The 21,719-nt window shown below is 42.5% G+C and overlaps 1 protein-coding gene across 7 annotated transcripts in view; it reads right to left on the bottom strand.

Moving 5' to 3' along the window:
- Positions 1–13,775: 13,775 nt before the first annotated feature.
- DOP1B (DOP1 leucine zipper like protein B) overlaps positions 13,776–21,719 on the bottom strand; it is a 108,496-nt gene continuing 100,552 nt past the window's right edge. For 5 of the 7 annotated variants that reach the window (XM_032354608.1, XM_032354625.1, XM_032354614.1 and 2 more), the window contains 5 exons: positions 20,136–20,272; positions 17,227–17,282; positions 16,844–17,005; positions 14,810–14,939; positions 13,776–14,298 (listed from right to left, as the gene is read on the bottom strand). In XM_032354608.1, the coding sequence (XP_032210499.1) occupies positions 14,047–14,298; positions 14,810–14,939; positions 16,844–17,005; positions 17,227–17,282; positions 20,136–20,272 (737 nt within the window). In that variant the 3' untranslated portion in view covers positions 13,776–14,046. Of the gene's footprint in view, positions 14,613–14,809; positions 14,940–16,843; positions 17,006–17,226; positions 17,283–20,135; positions 20,273–21,719 lie in introns of those variants that run through there. The other 2 variants (XM_032354644.1, XR_004288502.1) reach the window with 2 other exon arrangements.

The raw sequence follows: 21,719 nt of genomic DNA, 5'->3' as shown, positions 1-21,719 counted from the left end.
GGGCGGGGCGCGCGGCTGCCCCGCCCGCCCACTTCCGCCTCAGGCGCAGTTGTAAGAGTGTGGGGCAAGTGAACCGCCAGGTTGGTTGAAGCCGTGGGGAACTGGGCTCGAAGCGCTGGGCCCCGCTAGGGAAAGGGCGCATGCGTGAGAGTGGCGGGCGCGAAAGGGACGCGGACGGCCTAACTGGGCCTGGGAAGTTGAGGGTCCGGAGTTTGGGGTCTGTCACGCCGACCGCTGGGGCCCAGAGGGGTAGGTGACCTTGTGCGCTGGGGCCGGGCGAGGCGAGCTCGAGGCGCCTGACGCGGCTGCACGTGCACTGCGCTGAAAGAAGCCGTCCGGGCCCCGCCTGGGTCCGTGTGATTTGAAGCCGTGTTAACGAGACGGAGACGTGGTGCGCTTGGGGTTTGCCCTGGAGGTTCCCAGCCCTCGGCCTGGTGAAGAGAGCCTTTCGCTCGTGCACACTGACGCGCTGTCGACTTTGCGCCGGGGCTTGGGCTGCGGGAGTAGGATCTAGAAACGAGGGAGGCTAGGGCTCTAACACGCTGTAGGTAAACAAAGGGTGGACAGGGTTCTTTAAACCATTTAGGTTTTTCGCTTTTAGTTTTTCCTTTTATCTCTTTGTCCTGATTTTGGGGAGGTATAAGCACATGTCGGGTCTCCAACACTTGTTTTTCATTCATTGAATGTTTTTAACTAAAGAAAAAAAAAAAACCCAAAACCGAGTTAACCCATTTTTCCCACCCACTCCCCACCTGTTGCTTTTTTTTTACTGTAATTCATTTTCTTTGTAAAAATTCCGATAATACGGAAATACAAAACACGAAGTTTACCCGGAATCTCTTCACCAGAACATATGAACAATGTGGTATGCATTATTAGTTCAGGCTTACTATATACTAAATATTATTTCCAGTACAGATTGTCTCGCCACTTGCTACAGTTCTACTTAGCATTTGTCAACCTTACCATGGTGCGGAAATGCTACGCATTCAGTAGAAACTGTAATTGGGGGGCCCCTGGGTGGCTCAGTCAGTGAAGAGTCTGCTTTTCGCTCAGGTCATTATCTCGGGGTTCTGGGATGAAGCCCAGCGCTGGGCTCCGTGTTCCGTGGGGAGCCTGCTTCTCCTCCTCCCTCCGTTACCCGACCCAAGCTCGTGTGCTCTCTCTCTCTCTCTCTCCATCTGCACTCTCTCTTTTAAATAAATAAATAAAATCTTTTTTTAAAAAATAACTGTACTTAGAATTTTGGATTTCGCTCTTTTGCTGGTGTGAAAATTAATAAACAGAAATCTCACTAAAGTGGAGTTGGGAGTTTGCACAGGGTGACCTCTCCTGCCCTACCAGTTTCACCAATTGCAGACCCAACAGGAAGAGACGGACTTGACATTACCTGGACTTGACCTTGGTACTACTTTAATATCTCTGGGGGAAAGAAAAAGCACTTACCTTGTCTCTTACAACCCTGAAACACCTCAGCCAAGAAGCCACTACACTTTGAATTCCCAATTTACCGCAGTGGACTTTTTAGTTTAAAACCGTCTTCTCAACCTACGTCTTCTCTCCTTAAGAAAGGTTACCTCCCCTTTATTCCCTTGACCTGACTCTGGATTTTGCTGCAACTTGTTTGTCTCCGATTACAGTTCTCTTTTATTCTTGAGTAAGCCCATTTTTGCTAGTAAAATAACTGGCGGTTTTTATTTTATTTTTAAAATTAGTACTGGGCTAGCAATATCCGGTATGATCCTCTCTCGTGTTCCTGGGTAGCAGTAAGCTGTAGATCCCAATCAGCCATGCTATCAGAATGAACAACCTATATACACTTAGAACCGTCGCACCCAATCTGGTTTTCACTTTCAGACAGTATTTAATAAATTACACAAAATACAGGCTTTGCATTAGATAATTTTGTTGGACTGTGAGCTAACATAAGTGTTCTGAGCACATTTAAGGTGATGCTACGCTAAGCTATGATGTTCAGTATGTTGTATTAAATGCATTTTTTTTCTTTTTTTTTTTTAAGATTTTATCCATCCATTTGACACACAGAGAGAGATCACAAGTAAGCATAGAGGCAGGCAGAGAGAGAGGGGGAAGCAGGCTCCTTGCTGAGCAGAGAGCCCAATGCAGGACTGATCCCAGGACTCTGAGTTCATGACCTAAGCCAAAGGTAGAGGCCCAACCCACTGAATCACCCAGGCGCCCTAAATACATTTTCAACTTAAAATACTTTCAGCTTATGATGGGTCTATTGGAAGGTAACTCCATCGTAATTCGAGGAAGAGCTACATGAATGAGAAAATGTTTAGGGGCGCCTGGGTGGCTCAGTAGGTTATGCATCTGCCTTCAGCTCAGGTCATAACCTCATGGTCCTAGGATCAAGCCCCACATCAGGCTCTTTGCTCAGCGGGGAGTCTGCTTCTTTTTCTCTCTCACTATTGCTCTTGCTCTCTCTCTCAAGGAAATAAATAAAACTTTTTAAAAAAATGTTTTGTTGTCACTTTTGTGACTCACCATTGGGCCAATGACATAATGTGAAATCACCTAAGTCAAAGTGCTGGTTAATACCAATCGTAATGCCCTGGACTGGATAATTTCTTGGTTTCCTCCAGCGTTGAGATTGTTAGGTAAGAAGCTTTGTCATCAATTCTTTTTTTTTTTTTTTAAGATTTATTTATTTATTTATTTATTTGACAGACAGAGATCATAAGTAGGCAGAGAGGCAGGCAGAGAGAGAGAGAGAGGAGGAAGCAGGCTCCCCCCTGAGCAGAGAGCCCGATGCGGGATTCGATCCCTGGACCCCGAGATCATGACCCGAGCCGAAGGCAGCGGCTTAACCCACCGAGCCACCCAGGCGCCCTCTCATCAATTCTTTATTGAGAGCTTTCTTCATGTCTGTCAATATCAGGGCTCTAAGGGCGCAGTGGTGAACAAAATAGAAAACTTAACGATCTCAAGGCTGTGTTTGTTAAATTGTGGCCCATTTGTGAGTTGTGAAATTGATTTGATGAGTCTCTATTACGCTTTGTGAAAATCAAAATAGAATTTTAATAGTATAGTGCAATGTCAGTCTAGGGCTACATCCGGCTTCTTATTAGCTATTCAGTAAATTACTTTCATTTTGAGACGGGATCAAGCCTGGATTTTGTGGATGGGCCCCAGATGCAATCCCAACTGTCTTTATGAAACAAAGGCAGAGGGAGATGGGATCACAGATTATTTGACCTCTGCATCAGAGAGAGACTTGAAGATGTTATGCTGTTGGTTCTGGAAATATAGAAAAGGCCTTGAGCCAAAGAATGCAGTTCTAGAAGCCAGAAAAGATCAGGAAACTCCATTCTAGAGACCCCAGAGTCTACAGAGGAGATAACTTCAGCCCAGTGAAACTTACTTCAAACATCTGGCCTCCAGAACTGGAAGAGAAGCAATTTCTTTTGTTTTAAGCCACTAAGTTTGTGATAGTTTGTTAGAGCAACAAAAGGCATAAACAATATATTCATGTACAAGCAAGTACTACCTAAACATCAACTCTTTGCCCCCTCCCCCTTTTTTTCACACAACTGAACACACTGTGGAATTCTATGTCCTCAGGGCTTACTCATATGGAAAGAAATTTGAGGCAAACATGTATAGGCTAAGCTTACACCAGGTTGGTATAAAAGGGGATTTTATAGGAAACTAAATGCCCCACTACACCCCTCTGGTGATTGTATCAGACAAACCGAAGCTTGCATGGAAATCTTTATTTTAAAAAAGTCAAAGCTGACTTGAGTTGATTTTTTCAAAAGGATTTATTCATTTATTTGAGAGCGAGAGAGAGAGAGCATGACCTCAGCCCAAACCAAGAGTTTGTTGTGTAAGCCACCCAGCCTATGGTATTTCTGTAATAGCAGCCCAAATGGACAAAGGCAGGGAAAGAAATTTTTTAAAGTCCATACCAGGGTTGAAATATTAGCCACCTAAACAAAACCTCCACCTGATCTAAATCAACACAACGTGAAATCTGTTTGTTTTTACCAACTTCTGCTGTTATACATCTTGAGTTTTTCGTACAACAGTGTAAACAGTGTATCATGGAGATCTTTCCTTAACCACATAAAGAGCTTCCTCACATTATTTTGCAACCTCATAACATTCTTTTTTTTTCTTTTAAGTAATCTCTGTGCCCAGTGTGGGTCTCAAACTCACGACGAGATCGAGTCATGTGCTCTGCTGAGCCAGCCAGGCACCCCAATAACATTCCATTTTATTGATGCACTGAAACTTCTTCAGCCAATCCTTCTGCTGGTGGGCACAGATTGTGTTTACACTTTTGTTATTATCAATAAGATGACAATGAAAAACTTAAATCATTTTACACATATGTATGTATATCAAATAAATTCCTAGAAGTAGAACTGTTGAGTCAAAAGATACATCCATTCATAGTTTTTTTTTTTTTTTTTAAAGAATTTATTTATTTATTTGAGAGAGAGACAGTGAGAGAGAGCATGAGAGGTGAGAACGTCAGAGAGAGAAACAGACTCCCCATGGAGTTGGGAGCCTGATGCGGGACTCGATCCCGGGACTCCGGAACCGTGACCTGAGCCGAAGGCAGTTGCTTAACCAACTGAGCCACCCAGGCGCCCTCATTCATAGTTTTGATAGAAACTTTGATAGGAGCCAAATTTCCTCCACAGAGCTTGTAGCAATTTATATTTTTTACAGCAATGTAGAAAGGATCCTATTTCCCCTATTACTAGTATCTGCTGAAATGGTCAGTGAAAAATGTTTCAGAGCAATTTTAATCTTTCCCTCATAGTGTAAGTCCTTTTGTAAATTGGGCACCTTTTTACATGTGTTAAAACCAGTTGTTTTTTCATGTGTGTAGAACTCCCTGTTCATACTTTTTGCCCATTTTACTTTTCTTTTTCTCTTGATAGGAGTTCTTTGAGTATTAGAGAAATTAGCCCTTTGTAATAGGAGTCTCAAATATTTTTCTCAGTCTGCCATTTGTATTTTACTTTGCTCATGATTTTTGTTAAGCAGAATTTTAGAAGATAATGTATATAGTCAAAATTATTGAACTTTCTCTTATGACTTCTGGAATTTATATTCATCTAAGAAAGATCATCTCCATTCTTGGCTTATATAGACGTCTTCTCTTGATTTCTTCTAGTATTTTTATGGTTTTTCCATGTTTTCAATCATTGATCTGTTTGGAATTTATTTTGGTGAAAAATGGGAGGTATACATCCAATTTATTTTCTTTTTTTCTTGGTTACCCAGTTATCTGTATACCATTCATCAAATAAGCCGCCTTTCTTTCCCCCTATTGATTTGAAGTGTCACTTTTATTATATACTAAATTCTTCCTCATATTTGTGTCCATTGAAGGGCTTTCTGTTTTGTTCTATTAATCTTCTGTTCACTTCTGCACTGGTACCAATTATTTGGTGTTACAATATGTTTCAAGATCTACTCAATTTAGTTCTCTTTTTTTTTTTTTCAGAAAATTTATGGCTACTTTTGTCTATTTTTTCCATATAAATTTTATTTTATTTTATTTTATTTTTTTAAAGATTTTATTTATTTATTTGACAGAGAGAAAGTACAAGTACACTGAGAGGCAGGTAGAGAGAGAGAGAGAAGGAAGCAGGCTCCCTGCTGAGCAGAGAGCCCAATGCAGGACTCGATCCCAGGACCCTGAGATCATGACCTGAGCCGAAGGCAGCAGCTTAACCCACTGAGCCACCCAGGCGCCCTTTCCATATAAATTTTAGAATGCGTTTTCCTGGTTCAAAAAAAAAAAAAAAAATCTAAGTGTTGCTTCTGAGGGGATTGCATTACATTTACAGATTAATTTAGAATTCACAACTTGATGTTGTTGGATCTTCCCCTTCAAGACCTAGTAAGCCTTTCCTTTCACTCCCAAGTCTTTACTCCTTTGGAAATTCCAAGGAGTTCTTATAAAGTTTTTTCCCCTGAATATTTTATTTTCATTGTTTTTTTAAGTGGGATTTCATCTATCTCATAACTGGTCATTTAGATAGGTAGATAGATATAGAGATGTTGATCTCAAGAAACTGTCTTATGTGCACATATAGATAAAAATATATAAAATCCTATTTTTAAGTAATCTCTACATCCAATGTGGGGTTCAAACCCACAACCTCAAGATCAAGAGTCACATGCTCTACTAACTGAGCCAGCCAGGCACCCCTTGATTTGTATATATTAACTTTTCATTAAGTTTGATTAGCTTTAGGTTGGTTATGTGCTTCAATTAGCCACAAGCTCCACTTCTCAATCATAGCAGACAATTTGTCTGTTTCCTGAAGGATTTAGATTCTGTGACAATTAGATTGTTAACCTGGCTTAGAATCGGAAACAAACATAAAACAATTACAAGGGTACTGTGGAAGAATAGACAATTGCGTGCTTATTAGTTAAGATGGCCTCTCGACTCTAACACACAACACAAGGAGCTCTCTCCATACAGCTCGGTAGTGCCCAGGCTCAAGTGTTCACCCTCCAGAGAAGACAGTGGTGTTTTGTTGTCAAGGGTCCAGTGAGAATGGAGGATAAGCCCGGTGAAGACAGAAAACGCAGTCTTCACACATTTTTTGGGTGGGTTGGGCTGACTGTATGGAATCAGGCAGTTCAAGGACCTGCGGGGAAGAGTGGGGAAAACAAACCAACCCCAGCATCCTCACGCGCCAATGGCGGGTGGTCAGTGAGACAGCATGAGCCTCAGGGAGGTGGGTACTAGAGCGACGGAGGGTCTGGGTTTTGGGCCAAAAACCCAGTGTTTCCTGAGCCCCCAACTGTCTAGTCCTAGAAATTATTTCACTCAAACTTGGGTTTACTGGCCTTTCTTCCTCCCCCAGCACCATCTTTTTCAGAAAATCAAACTTTTATGTTTTTCATTTAGTTATCTCAGGCCACTTGTATATGCCAGACCCCAAAGGAACTGAAGATACCGGCCCTGTCTCTTCCTCACAAGGGGCGCTGGCCTTGTAGCCGGCGATGGGTTATGTCATCAGTACTCACTTTACTAGGGCCTCGCTGTGACGAAGTGCCTCACTGTGCATGAGGACCCGTGGAAAGGAGCAAGACTGAGGAGTCGGGGTGTCAAAGACTGGCCCCCGCATATTCGTTAAATAAGCGACTTAAGCGGGACTTGTTGGGTGAAAAAAGAGGAGATAGTATCAAGCAGTTGGAACATGATAGAAATGCAAGAGATGAGAAACGCTGAGCGATGGGAGGAGACAGAAGAGAGGCGAGGCCGCCAGGGCCCGAGTCATTACTACAATCTCAATTTAGCGTAACATGTTAGTGACTTCTTTTAGAGCCAAAATGTTGAAGGGCAATCTTCTCCTTAATTTTCCACCTCCCATCTGCTTCTGGTTGACTTTGAGGGGGAAATCCTGAATGAGACAGATGTTTGTTCATTACATAAGAGGGAACCCCAGCTGTCTCCCATGGCTTCACTTTAAACTAACAGTATTTTTGAAGAATTGTACTGTATACAGAACCTAAAATTTACCACTTTAACCCTTTTTTAAGTGTACAATTGGGTGACATTAATTTTACTCACATTGCTGTGTCCCCATTACTACCATCCATCCCTGGAGATTTTTCATCTTTTTTTTTTTTTAAACATTTTACTTATTTATTTGACAGAGAGAGAGAGAGAGAGAGAGAGAGATCACAAGTAGGCAGAGAGGCAGGAAGGGAAGCAGGCTCCCTGCTGAGCAGAGAGCCCAATGCGGGGCTCGATCCCAGGACCCTGGGATCATGACCTGAGCTGAAGGCAGAGGCTTTAACTCACTGAGCCACCCAGGTGCCCCAGTTTTTCATCTTTCAAACTGAAATGCTATACCCATTAAACACTAACTCCCCATCCCCCACCCCCAGCCCCTGGTACACACCATTCTACTTTGTGTCTCTGAATTTGGCTATTTCAGGTCCATCCTGCAAGTGGAATTATACATTCATCCTTTTGGGACTGGTATACTTAACATAATGTCCTCTCAAGGTTTGTCCATGTTATAGTATGTGTGAGAAGTCCTTCCTTTTTAAGGCTGAATAATAATCCATTGTGAGTAGAGACCACATTTTGTTTATCCATTCACCTGTCAATGGACACTTGGGTCATTTCTGAAGGACCCCAGGTCAGAACTATAGTATAGCCTATAAGTTTTAACATTTTTTTTTAAAGATTTTATTTATTTATTTGTCAGAGAGAGAGCGAGCGAGAGCGAGCACAGGCAGACAGAGTGGAAGGCAGAGTCAGAGGGAGAAGCAGGCTCCCTGCGGAGCAAGGAGCCCGATGTGGGACTCGATCCCAGAACACTGGGATCATGACCTGAGCCGAAGGCAGCTGCTTAACCAACTGAGCCACCCAGGCGTCCCTAACATTCTTTTTATAACCAGCTTATGCTAACTAAGAAACTGTGGCCAGCTGACCATAGATAAGGGAGTCAGCAAGCAGCATAACAGGATAACGAATAGCAAAAATCTGTGTTTAACCCAGCTGTTTCTGGCTTCTGTATAATAATGCTTCTAATGCTTTGCTAAGAAATGAAAAATTGCTTAAACCCTCGCTCGCTGTGTAATCAAATAAAGTTATACCCTTCCCCTGTTAAGAATTTCCCCTACTACTAAGTAAAATTGATAAGGGTTGTCTCCCGTACCAAGGCCGGAGACGTGCGGTTCAGCACGTATACAGATAAAGGTTAGAAACGTGCAATTCAACACGTACCCTCTACTGTACACTACCTGAACGGTGACTGGCCAGAATGTATGGTTGGCTACCTGTGTGTAGGCCTTGCTGTAATGCTTTTAAATTACTGGCTAGAAAAGTGAGGGCTCTGATGTAATGGACTGTAAAATTCTATATTAAGTCACTCCCGAAACAGATCGGGGCTCTCAAACACTGACCCATCCCTCGCGGATTTCATGGTCAAGTGTCCCTGGGAGTCCGAGCATGCCCGAATAAAATCCTCTTGCTTATTGCATCCAGTGGTCTGTGAGTGCGTCCTTGGGTGCGGGTCCTCTAGGGTCTTCCAATTTCCACCTCTTGGCTGTTGTGGAAATGCTGTGAACATGGGGGTCCAAGTATCTGATGAGGAGGAGGCAGGAGGCTGGCTGAGGACAAAGCAAAAGCTGGCACCTTGCACCCCCTCTCCACCCGATCCCCTCGGTAATAGCTGTGACATTCCTTAGGCACCCCTGGCTGCCCTAAAAGAAAAACAAAGTTAACTTGCAGAGATCACAACCCTGCAAACAGGAGTCTCCCTCGGTCTACAAATGACCTAGTGATTTACAACAAAGAAGCTTTTTTTTTTTTTTTAAGATTTTTATTTATTTATTTGACAGACAGAGATCACAAGCAGGCAGAGAGAGAGGAAGGGAAGCAGGCTCCCTGCTGAGCAGAGAGCCCAATGCGGGGCTCTATCCCAGGACCCTGGGATCATGACCTGAGCTGAAGGCAGAGGCTTTAACCCACTGAGCCACCCAGGCACCCCCAAAGAAGCTATCTTATCAATAGCCCAATTTCCAGAGACAAATAACTCAGTTCCTCAAGCCCTAATGTCGCCCTCCCCTCCATAAAAACTGAAGGAGGCTGAGGCAGAAGAAAATGTAAATAAAGTTAAATTTCTTCTAAACCTAAATCTCACTAACAAGGACTCTTGATAGGAGAAATGTGAAACTTTATCTCTAAATCTCCAAGATGGTGTCAGCAATCATTCCCAAGCATATGACCCACTGATATACACCTAAAGGGTCTCAAGAGAAGATTCTTATTATTGGTAATAAATAACCTTTTTCCCAGACAACAGCTAGCCCCTCAAGGTCGTGGAGACCTTGCTTCCAAAATTCCTGAGAGACTAACATCATCCCCTTTGTCCTCACCTACCCAACTCCTGTGTATATAATCAGCCCCTCCTCAGGATAGCGGAGCAGCATCTCTGTCTGCCCATGGGTCCTGTCCCCGTGCTTTAATAAGCCATCTTTTTGCACCAGAGACGTCTTGAGAATTCTTAGTCGTTGGCTCTGGACCTCACCCCACTGAACCTCACCTAGGTTCTAGAACTTCATCATCTGAGACCCTGCTTTCAGTTTTTTTTAGTGGCATTTCTGGATCATATGGTAATTCTATTTTTAGCTCTTTGAGGAAGTACCTTATTCTTGTCCCAGACTTACAGTATTTTAAAGTGTATTTCCTTCCCACCTTGGCTTAAAAGTGGACTTCCCTGATTTAGATGGAGAACCACTTGGAAGGAGCTCCCTATATGGGAGTATTAGTAACCTAACAAGCTCAGCTTGCTAGTTTCCTCTTGGCTTCCTTGAAAGTAACTATATTTGTGAATAAACTGCTCTGAAAACTAGTGTTTCTCTGAGAATGGTTCAGGGAGCTTCCTGAAAATTCCTGCGACAAAAACAACTTGTGACACAAGCAAATTCCTGAGTGTCATCCCATCTACTGACCCAGACGCTCTGGGGAGGAGGCTAGGCATTCTGCAAGTTAGCCAGCTCGCCAGGAGGGTCTCCTGCACATCCCAGGGGGAGGACCCCTGCTAAGCATAGTTGCTTTGCTGGATTCCAACTGTAACGGATTGCTGACCTTGGGATACTCATACCCATTCTCAAAAATGCTGGAAAGGGTCCCCTTCACTCTGAACTTCAGAGACAGCACCGAATCTGGCTGAAGAGGATTGGATAGTCTGGAATGATTACTACAGGACTTAACAAAATATGGACACACGATCGCACGCGCACACACACGACACTCCTGTAACAGTCACAGAAGCCCAGCTGTTCCTTCATGTAGAGTGGGGAAACTCCTTAGTTGGTCCGCATCCTGGCCCCAATCATACTTTCTTCTTTGAAGATGTTGGTTTTGCGTGTTCACTGGTTTGCCTCACTGACCTGCAGGTAATACCTTCTTGCAGGTCTCACACCGAAGTATTTTATTCCAGCGGCACAGAATTCTGTCCAGTCTCCTGGGTAATCGGTCAAAACTTTTAGGTACAAACTTCATCAACTACTTCCACAAATCTAGCTACTTGTACTCCTGATTTAAATGGGCATAATGTATACCTAGTGGGCAATAAGGTTCGTTGTCCTCTAAAACACATCTCACCACACCTTCAAAGCTAGGAGTGGTCTTGTACCAGCTGGCTTTACAGGAAGTGATAAATAGGCGGGGTCGTTTCAGAAACTGCCTTCCACACGTTCCCAGAAAGGAGCAGCCACCTCAGGGATTTCCTGTTTCACTTTCTCAGCGCTGAGGTTGAGAACATAGGGCTCTAGAGGGAGACAGACTTAGGTTTTGTTTCACTTAGGTTTTGTTTCCTGGCTCTGCTGAACTTGTAGAATGGGGTAAGCCCCTACTTCCTAAGGAGGTGGTAAGAAAGAAAGAAAAGGGTTTGGGTAACACACTTGGCGCCGTGCCTGGCCCCTGGAAAGCGCCCTAGCAGCGGGGATGCTGTCATCCCCAGGCACACACACGTGCCACTCTCCCATCAACACCCCCTGCGGCTCTGGGTGTCCAACTGTTAGAGCGCCCTTGTGTTCCACTTTGCTGTGGCCGCCCTTGGCAACCCCACCTCTCCCAGCACACTCCCTGCCCTCAGTGCAGTGACTAAGAGCTAAACACAGAGCACCAGCTTCCTCTGGGAGGAATGGAGTCAGTGCATTGGCTCCAAAGTGGGGTGCAGAAGGGCCTCTCTTGGGAGGTAAAAAGAAGATACCCCAACTGTTCATCTTGTTTTTCCTCATGTTTCCAGACATTGGGGTGGGCAGAGTCTACTTTTTTACTGATGCCTGCATGATCAAAACTGTTTATAGATCATAAAGGCAGCCTGGAGATGGTAAGTTGCTATGACCCTAAGATACACTTACAGTCGGTATTCCCATTTTATAGCTGACAAGGCTGAGGCACAAAGTTTTGCCCAAGCTAGTATGTGGGAAAGCTGAGTCACACCCAGGCAAGTTGGCTTTGGAGCTTCCACTGTCAGCTGCTTAGGTACCGCTAACGAAAGACTTAGAGGTACATCATGTTTACGAGACTTTGTCGGTGTTCTAGGAGAAACACAGGGATGTTGTTGAATCCCTGTCTTTTAAGATTTCCATTTAATAAATAAGGATTAAATGACATATATTTTCAGAAACCATTAAGCTCTTTTAGATATAGGGAAGAAAAAAAATGAAAAACAAAATTTGTAAATCTAGGTACAGATACAAGAACTGCCTTCCACAGCATAATAGCTGATGACATTGTTAGTTTTGTTGTAAATTTTGATATATGAACATATGCACTCACCTTGGTGTTAACTATTCATCAGCCGATGGCTATTTCCTCACAATCTGAATTACAGCTCACTCACAGTGTAAATTATGCAGGATTTGGAAGTCTACACTTCAATATTTAAAATTTCAGTGACCAAACTTGCAAGTTTTTAAAGATATCCCCTTAGGTGTAAAAAACCGTAATTTTCACACACATTTGGATGAATACCCATGTTTCCAGTGGTGCTTTTTTTTTTTCTCTTCAGCCCTTATTTAGGTAATCAGACGGATATGTGCTCCCCAAATCCTAGACCGGGGATAATGTTGTGAGCTGCTTTGGCACCGCACACACACCATTAAGTAGAAGAATGTTAGGAGGAACTTAATGTTGGTTGCATCCCAGAACACCCTGGTTTACAGAAAGGATGGACCTGAGAGCACGCACTGGGCCTCGTATGCACCCTCTGGGCGGGAATGAGACTCCACGCAGTGCTCTGGAGGCTGAAACCGGGACATGAGGTAGGCAAGTCTGGAAGGCAAAGCACGCTTGCTGGCAGAGTGGAGGCTCCCACAGCAGAGCAGGGGCGCCAAGCCAGGACTCTGAATAGGGTAGCTGGCAGAAAGACAGAGGCTGGGAAAGAGTGGGGTGACCTGCTGCCAGGCGAGAGGAGTCTGTGCTGAGAAAGGGATTATTTTAATGAAAAGGGATGTCTACAAAGTGGGAAAAAGATCCCAGAAAGGACAGCGTATGAGGGAAGAGTCCAAAGGGTCAGTTTCCCTGACAGTAGCTTCAGGCATTAAAGGCTCCACGATGGAAAGTGCTGGCAAAGCAATTAACTGTATACAACTAAGGTTCCAGCCATTAGAGTTTTGAAAACTATGTATTTCTTTCGAAGCTGGATGCACTGTGATTTTCTCATGTGATTTTAGAAAAAAAGTTCATTTATCATCTCTGTATCCAATGTGGGGCTTGAACGCCTGTAACCCCGAGATCAAGAGTCACATGCTCCACCGACTGAGATAGCTAGGTGCCCCTTAACATGTGATTTTTTTTTTTTTATGATTTTATTTATTTATTTGAGAGAAAGAGAATGTATGCAAGAGCTGGGGGAGGGCAGGCAGAGGGGGAGGGAGACGGAAAGAATCCCAAGCAGACTCTGCTCTAAGTATGAAGCCCGACCTGGGGCTTGAACTCATAACCCTGAGGTCATGATCTGAGCTTAACCAACTTAGCCACCTACCATGTGCTTTTAATGGGAAAGAGTTAAATACACTGTGATATCTTCAAGCCCTCAGCACTGCTGAAGCCAATGGTAATGGCAATTATTATTTTCAGAAAATAACATACTTTGGTTTTAAAATACGGTATGAAAATAAATGCTTTAAAGGACATGAGTGAAAGGTTGAAAGTAATATTCAACAAGTGTAAACTTTTAGGGAAATAGACTGACAGCCCATATATCTACATTGACAAAGAAAACAACTCATTACCTTCACACTTCATATTACAAATTTTGTGCTAGCATCAGATGATATATTATTTTATTTTCTTTACATAAATTGAGGAAGAAACATACAATCAGATCCAAATATATTACAAGGCATTTAGGGAGGTGTGTTTTGTTGCCCCACAGAAAATTATCTGAAATCGACCTTCAAAATTGAAATAAACTTATTTAAAAGCACTATCCCGGCTCTTTTCTTGTTTAGGATATATCCTGGTTTTCACAGCAATATCAGTAAACGGATTTGAAATTCTGTCTTACGTGGTTAACATTCCAGATGTTCCAAAAAATCATACTCAACACATTCTTCTAGTTGTTTCAAGACCCTTGGGCTATCTGTGACAGGAAACTCCAAGACCGGAGGTCCTTGGGTATCAGCAGGCAGTTTACTCTGGGTTTTAAAAGCACAACTGAGAGTCTGGAAGAATGGCACCAGTTGCCTGATGCTGGAAACAGAATGCTGGCGCAGAAGGGGGAATTCATTCTTCATGGTGATCTCATCAGAACTGCCAATTTCCTGCAAAAAACAAACAACAACAAAAAAACACCACCCAACCCTGTAAAGATGATACAGCTTTGCTAAGTGTTAGAGATGCAAGTGAGGTACACGCGGGCTGCAGACCTAAGCAGTGGGTTCTTTAGGAACATTCACTACCAGTACTCATGGCAGTTTCCAAATGAACTCAAATGCTGGTCTTCAACTGACATTTTCCACCCCAGTCAGGCTCCAGACATTTTTCCTACAGGCCTGTCCTCAGCATAATAAAGGGACTCTGTGTATAAAACTTTCACGGATCCCGATCCTGTCATCCAGGATGATTACCTCGGCAACTGGGATGAGAAAGTGACATAAAAATGAGAAAGTAAAGATGGGATTTCTACCACCTCCAAGTTTTAACACTCGGATCAAAGAACTTTAGAAAATTATTCAAAGTCATTCAAGTCAAGCGGCGCGTGAAGGACTTCTCTCGCTGCCTAGATTTGTCCCTTCTGCCACAAATATAAATTGCAAAAAGGAAGACATTTACCCCATATTTTAGTTTTAGAAGTTCCAGAATCCTAACAGTGTGGGGTTTGCATTCTTGGTGACTCTCCTCAAGATCCGACAGGAAGGCAGGGCCCTCTGTGTCCACTTCTGGAACAAATGCCCACCTGTAACTGGACACAAAAACAACAAAACCTTTTTTGGCTCAGAGCCAACTTCAAAAAGATTTTTAAACAGTTTTCTTGAGATACAACTCACACACCGTACGATTCACCCCGCTGAAGTGTATAATTTAGTAGCCTTTCGTTTATTTGCAGAATGGTCTACCCATCACCATAATCAACTTCAGGATGTTTTCATCGCGTCATGAAGAAGCCCTGCTGCTCCCTTTACCATCAGCGCTCCGTCCCTTACGCCCCTTCGTCTAGGCCACCACCCACCTATTTTCTGTCTCTGCATATTTTCTTTTGTTTTTTTTTTTTAATTTTTTTTTTAAAAGATTTTATTTATTTATTTGTCAGGGATAGAGGAAGAGAGAGAGCGAGCGAGCACAGGCAGAGAGGCCTGGAGAGGCAGAGGGAGAAGCAGGCTCCCTGCCGAGCAAGGAGCCCAATGTGGGACTCGATCCCAGGACGCTGGGATCATGACCTGAGCCGAAGGCAGCTGCTTAACCAACTGAGCCACCCAGGCGTCCCTCTGCACATTTTCTTATTGGGGACAGTCATATAAGCAGAATCACAGAACACGTGGTTCTTTGTGACTCCCGTCTTTCGCTTCCCATGATGCTGCCAAGGTCCGTCCATGCTGCAAGGACACGTCCGTACTTCATCTCTTTTTATTGCTGAATATTTCATTGTATGAATACTTATACATCGATGGACTTTAGATTTTCTCCACTTTTTGCTTATTAAGAATAATGCTGCCATGCATACTCATATATATCAGAACCCACTTAAAAAAAAATCTTTCTTCCTTACAGCAGGTTTAGGTTCACAACACAATTGCCTGGAAAGTCCAAAGACTTCCGAACTAGCAAAACCCCCAACAGCCTCCACCAGAATGGTACGTCTGTAACCATCGGGGAACTGACATTGACTCACTGTTATCACCCCAAGTCCCGAGTTCAACTTAGGCCTCACTCTTGGTGCACATTCTCTGGATGTAGATAAATGTCATGACATGTAGCCACTGTTAAGAGTATCAAATAAAGTAGTCTCCCAGGCCTAAAAACCATCTGTGTTCTGATTCCCTCTCTTGTAACCCCTGACCACCTTTTCACTGTCTCCACAGTTTTGCCTTTTCCAGAATGCCACAGAATTGGAATCATACAGTCTACAGCCATTTCAGATTGGCTTCTTTCACTCTGTAGTCTGCTGTAAAGAAGAATCCACATTGTAACCACAAACATTTCTACATGATTACTCTCTCTAGGGGGATAGGACAGAGAGAAGTGGCATCTGGGGCTGGGCATGAAATTAACCATATGAGCAGCTGTGTTAAGCCTACAGGAAATGTAAGCCAACAGATGCAAAGTGAGCTGGAGACAGTGTTCCATCTATTTAATTAGAAACAAACGGATAATGAAATCTACACAAATGCAGTGAGGACCACCATTCCCCAACTCTTATTTTTTTTTTTTTTTAAAGATTTTATTTATTTGACAGAGAGAGATCACAAGTAGAGAGAGGGGCAGGGGGAGGAAGAAGCAGGCTCCCTGCCTAGCAGAGAACCCAATGCGGGACTTGATCCAAGGACCCTGAGATCATGACCTGAGCTGAAGGCAGAGGCTTCAACCCACTGAGCCACCCAGGCAGCCCCCACCTCTTGTTTTATAAACACTCAGTAGTGAAACCTCCTGAACAACCACCCCCCACACACTCCCCGAAACCCATCCATAAACACTACTATGAGCCAAATTCAGGAAACCGCAGGTGCTGTGAGCACTCTGAAACCTGGTCTTCTCCTCAGCCATTAGAAAGCACTACCGGGGCTTCCCATACACGGGTCACAACAAAGTAAAAGTGCTGACAAGGAAAGTCACCATTTCAAAGAGGACACATGGTCTTATCTGACTTACATTTGAAATAACGGCATCTTGTCAGGTGGAAAAGAAAGTGCTGTGTCCAGGAATTTGCAAGCTGATAAATATAAGACCAGTTCACTCGGGGGTATCTCCCCCACGGAGGGCCCATTTCCATCAGCAACTGAAACTTTCATTCTGTTGATTTTATTGCTGTTTCTATAAATTTGCAAAGAAACTCTTGTTACAAATTTGTTCACATACGCTGTAGTCCATCTGCCTGTGCAAGGTCCTTAAGGAGCCCTTTTCCTTCAAGAAATGGTCAAATAGCTGGTCCCTTCCCAAGTACTTCGAGAAAATAACACGGAGTGTTAGATAACTGAGCATCACAAAGTGATGTGCACCACTCACGGATGCACACAGACCCTCGCACAACTCACCTCAACGATTCATCATCGTCTCTCAGATCTTCTTCAAGCTGTATGAATATCTGAATCTTCAAAAGAAAACATAAATACAATTTACTATTTGAGAGAGATTAAACCGAGCTTAATGTTTAGAATGTATATGGCTGGGGCGCCTGGGTGGCTCAGTCAGTCAGGCACCTGCCTTCGGCTCAGGTCATGATCCCAGGGTTCTGGGATCGAGCCCCGAGTTGGGCTCCTTGCTCAGCAGGGTGCCTGGTTCTGCCTCTGCTCACTGTTTTCCCTGCTTATGCTCTCTCTCTTCATCTCTTTCTGACAAATAAGTAAAATCTTAAAAAAAAATAACAAAGCAAAAATATCAGCAACATGAGAAGATAACCTACAGAATGGGGGAAAATATTTACAAACCAAATATCTGATAAGAGGTCAACATCCAAAATATATTTAAAAAGTCATACAACTCAATAACAAAAAAGCAAATAAATTAATGTAAAAATGGGCAAAGGACTTGAATAGACATTTTTCCAAAGAAGATATCATGGCCCACAGGTCCATGAAAAGATGCTCTGCATTATTAACCATCAGGGAAATGCAAGACAAACAAACAAACAAAACCCCAGTGAGATATCACCTCACCCCTGTCAGAATGGCTAGCATCAGAAAACCGAGAAATGACAAGTGTTGGTGAGGATGTGGAGAAAAAGGAACATTTGTGCACCGTGGGCGGGAATGCAAACTGGTGTAACCGCCTTGGGAAGGAGGTTCCTCAAAAAATTTAAAATGGAACTATGCTATGATCCTGCAATTACACTTCTGGGAATGTATCAGAAGGAAAGGCAAACACCGTGTTGACGAGATATCTGCCTCCTCATGTTCACTGCAGTGTTAGTTATAAGACATGGGAAAAACCCAAGTGTCTATTGATGGATGAATGGATAAAGAAAATGTTGTAGATTATAGAGTATAATATTATTCAGCTATAAAAAAGGAGGAAATCCTGCTGTTTGGAACCACATGGATGAGCCTTGACAACATTATAATAAGTGAAATATATTAGACAAAGACAAATACCACATAATCTAATTTATATGTAGAATCTTAAAAACAAACACACCAAATTCATAGAAAAAGAGATCAGATTTGTGGTTATCAAAGGCAGGTGTGGGGGAGGGGAAATGGGATGAAGGTGGTCGAAAAGCACGAGCTTTCATTTTAAGATGAGTTAAGTACCAGGGCATCATATCCAACATGACGCCAACAGTTAAACTGCCGTGGGGTATATATAAAATCATTAAAAGTAAATCTTAAGAGTTCTTATCATAAGGAAGAAACATGTTTTTCTTTTCCTCTTTTTACATCTATGAGATGATCGAGATTAGCTAAACTTACAGTGGTCATCATTTCTCCATATATGTTAGTCAAATCACTTTGTACACCTTAGGGTTATATATTACTGTACGTCAATTATATCTTGGTAAAACTGGAAAAAAACAGTTTAAAAAACAGCAAATAATATCAAACAATTTAAATCAGTGGGAATAAGCTGATGGTTAAGAGATCAAATATGATTACAGAAGATAAAATATTCTCTATTTAACTAAAACCTATGTGCTACCAACTTGAAAATTTTCATATGAAGTTAGATACAGATGAAATAGTACATTATTCCTGAAAGAGAATTTTGAAAATATTCCTAAATATGTGTTCAGAATCTTAAAACATATCTTTATGACTAATTTATAATTAAATGTGAGTAAGGAAGAACTAAAATGTGTGGAGTATTTCAGAAATGCTGCTCTTAAAAGCCTACCCACAAACTTATAATGCTTTCTGAGATTAATGGTTGTTAATAGCCTTCTAAACAGCACTAAGCTTTTAATCTTAAATTTTTTTTGAAGATTTTATTTATTTGATGGAGAGAGGAGAGCTCAAGCAGGGGGAGAGGCAGGCAAAGGGAGAGGGAGAAGCAGACTCCCCGCTGAGCTACGGGGCTCCATCCCAGGACCCCGGGGTTCATGACCTGAGCCAAAGGCAGATGCTCAATGGACTGAGCCACCCTCAACCTTAAATATATCCCTATAAGATTCGGCTTCAAAGAAACTCACAACATAGATACAGTGAGCCTGTTATGGAAATCTATTATCAGTGAATGTGAACATCTGGCCAGGAAGTTCTTCAACGGAAATATGAGGGATTTAGGAAGGATAATTTTTGATTAGGAATCTTTAGTTATGTGAATTCGTGGTATGGTATGGTAGGTCAAGGTATGTGATGGTAATATTTCCAGTCATGGGTGTAAACTCTATAACTTAGAACTTAAAGGATTAATCTGCAGATTATGTAAATAACATCACCATAAATTACAGTTCACACCAGGAGCTCAGAGACATGATGACCTGACGTCTTCCCTCTAATTTGCTTTTGACTTCACTTGAGATGGCCCCTCCAACCAGATACTGGGAGGGCAAGCATTACCAGAAGATGATCTGACCCTCTCTTCACCCTAGAGGGACTAGATCTGAAAGAGCTCGCCTAGGAACTTTCCTTACCATAGTAGCAGGAAGATAGTAACTTACAGAGATTTTTACGTTTCTTGAATTTTACCTTCTTGACCTGTCCAATGGTGGTCAGTTGGTAACGTGTACATGTTACGCACTGTGCCTTAAAGTTTTATACTTTGTTTATACAAACTACAAAATTTCCCAGGGATGCATTAAATGGCTTTGTCTCAAAACAAATTCCCTATTTAACCAAGAGCTGACGATGTGCTACCAGCTTGGCTGAAAATGTCGCAGATAAAATTAAGATATAAATGAAACAGTATATTAATCCTGAAAAAAAGCAAAAAAAACCAAACAAACAAAAACAAAAACAAAAAAACCCTGCTTCAGCCCTGCTTCCAAGAGTAAAGTATTTGTACTTACTAATTCAGAGACCATTATGGGCCACAGTGAAGTCAGATGTTGGGGAGATATTCTTAGCAGCAAAACTCTGAAAAAAAGAAACATCTGAGCAGCAACTATGGATGTCTGTCCAACTCTGAGATTGTCTGTCAGGCGTTCTAAGGAAAGAAGATTTTCAAGATGTCACACAAATATGCAGTTTGAGGTTTCTCACTAGACAAAGAAAAAAAAAAACAAAACTGTATTTGTTTTGACCTTTAACAACAATGCAGCCTAAGAAATGGGTGCTGAGAGAATGTTTCTGCCGGCTCATTGACCAGCAGCCCTCTGCTTTATGAAGTGAAGCGGTTCATGGTAAGGGGAGTGAACCAACTGCGCTTCTGCCCCTGCCACAGCTGACCAAAAAGACATCAACCCCTGACTTAGCCTGGAAATCCACTGGATGACCAATGACCACTAAATGCTCTTCTGAGAATATGAAATATAAGACCCAAGAACAACAGAAGGTCCTTGGTGAGTGATGGTGTTCTAGAATCACAGAGGCTGGCTGGCCACTGACACCATATCTGGGAGTGAGGAGTGGGAAGTGGAGTGAGTGAATGAAAGGGAGAGGTATTCAGTGAAGTTGGTATTTCATGGCCAAGACTTCTTAAAAACTTGAATTCCTGTAGGGGAAGAAGGTGTGAGTTCCTCTAGCCCCTAATAGTCTTCCCACTTCTCCATGGAAGTTGTTTGCAGAAAGTGATTTCCCCCCTGCCATGATAATTTAAGGTTTCTTAGGAACATGATAAAATTGCTACAGCAAACAGCTGAACTACTGTCATGTTAGTTAAGATTAAACTATTTATGTAAGCTAGCTTAAATAGGTTTTTACGTCTTGCTTTTAAAAATACTCTTGACTTGGGCGCCTGGGTGGCTCAGTGGGTTAAAGCCTCTGCCTTTGGCTCAGGTCATGATCTCAGGGTCCTGGGATCGAGCCCCGAATCGGGCTCTCTGCTCAGCAGGGAGCCTGCTTCCACCCCTCTCTGCCTACTTGTGATCTCTGCCTGTCAAATCAATAAATAAAATCTTAAAAAAAAAAAAAACCAACTCTTGGCCGGGGTGCCTGGCTGGCTCAATCAGTACAGTATGTGACTCTTGATCTCAGGGTTTAAGTTCAAGCCGCATATTGGGGGTAGGGATTACTTAAATAGAAAGAAAAAAACACTCTTGACCAAATGAAGGATCAAGCATAACTCAGACACTTGACAGATATGTTGGCATTTTTTGCTTTTAAAATTCTTTTCAAATCATCTCTATGCCCAACATGGATCTTGAACTCGAGATCCCAAGATCAAGAGTCACACATTCTACTGGCTCAGTTAGTAGAATTTTTTAAAGAGTGGCATTTTTAAAGAGTGCTTTGGGTTTCTGGTTCTGGATGAGACGAATAAACAGATTACATCCTATTTCTCTAATAGCAATTAAAAAAAATAAACTGGAACAAAAATACATAAACTGCATCAGAAAACTGAAAAGCGAAGGGAAGGTGACCGGACCGGCTAGGATCCATGGAACTTAAGCAATGACCTGAAGGTGAGTTCCCGAGGGTTTTTAATTTTTTAT

Source organism: Mustela erminea, chromosome 1, assembly GCF_009829155.1.
Source record: "Mustela erminea isolate mMusErm1 chromosome 1, mMusErm1.Pri, whole genome shotgun sequence".
NCBI lineage: Eukaryota > Metazoa > Chordata > Mammalia > Carnivora > Mustelidae > Mustela > Mustela erminea.
This window is presented reverse-complemented; position numbering and strand designations above follow the sequence as displayed.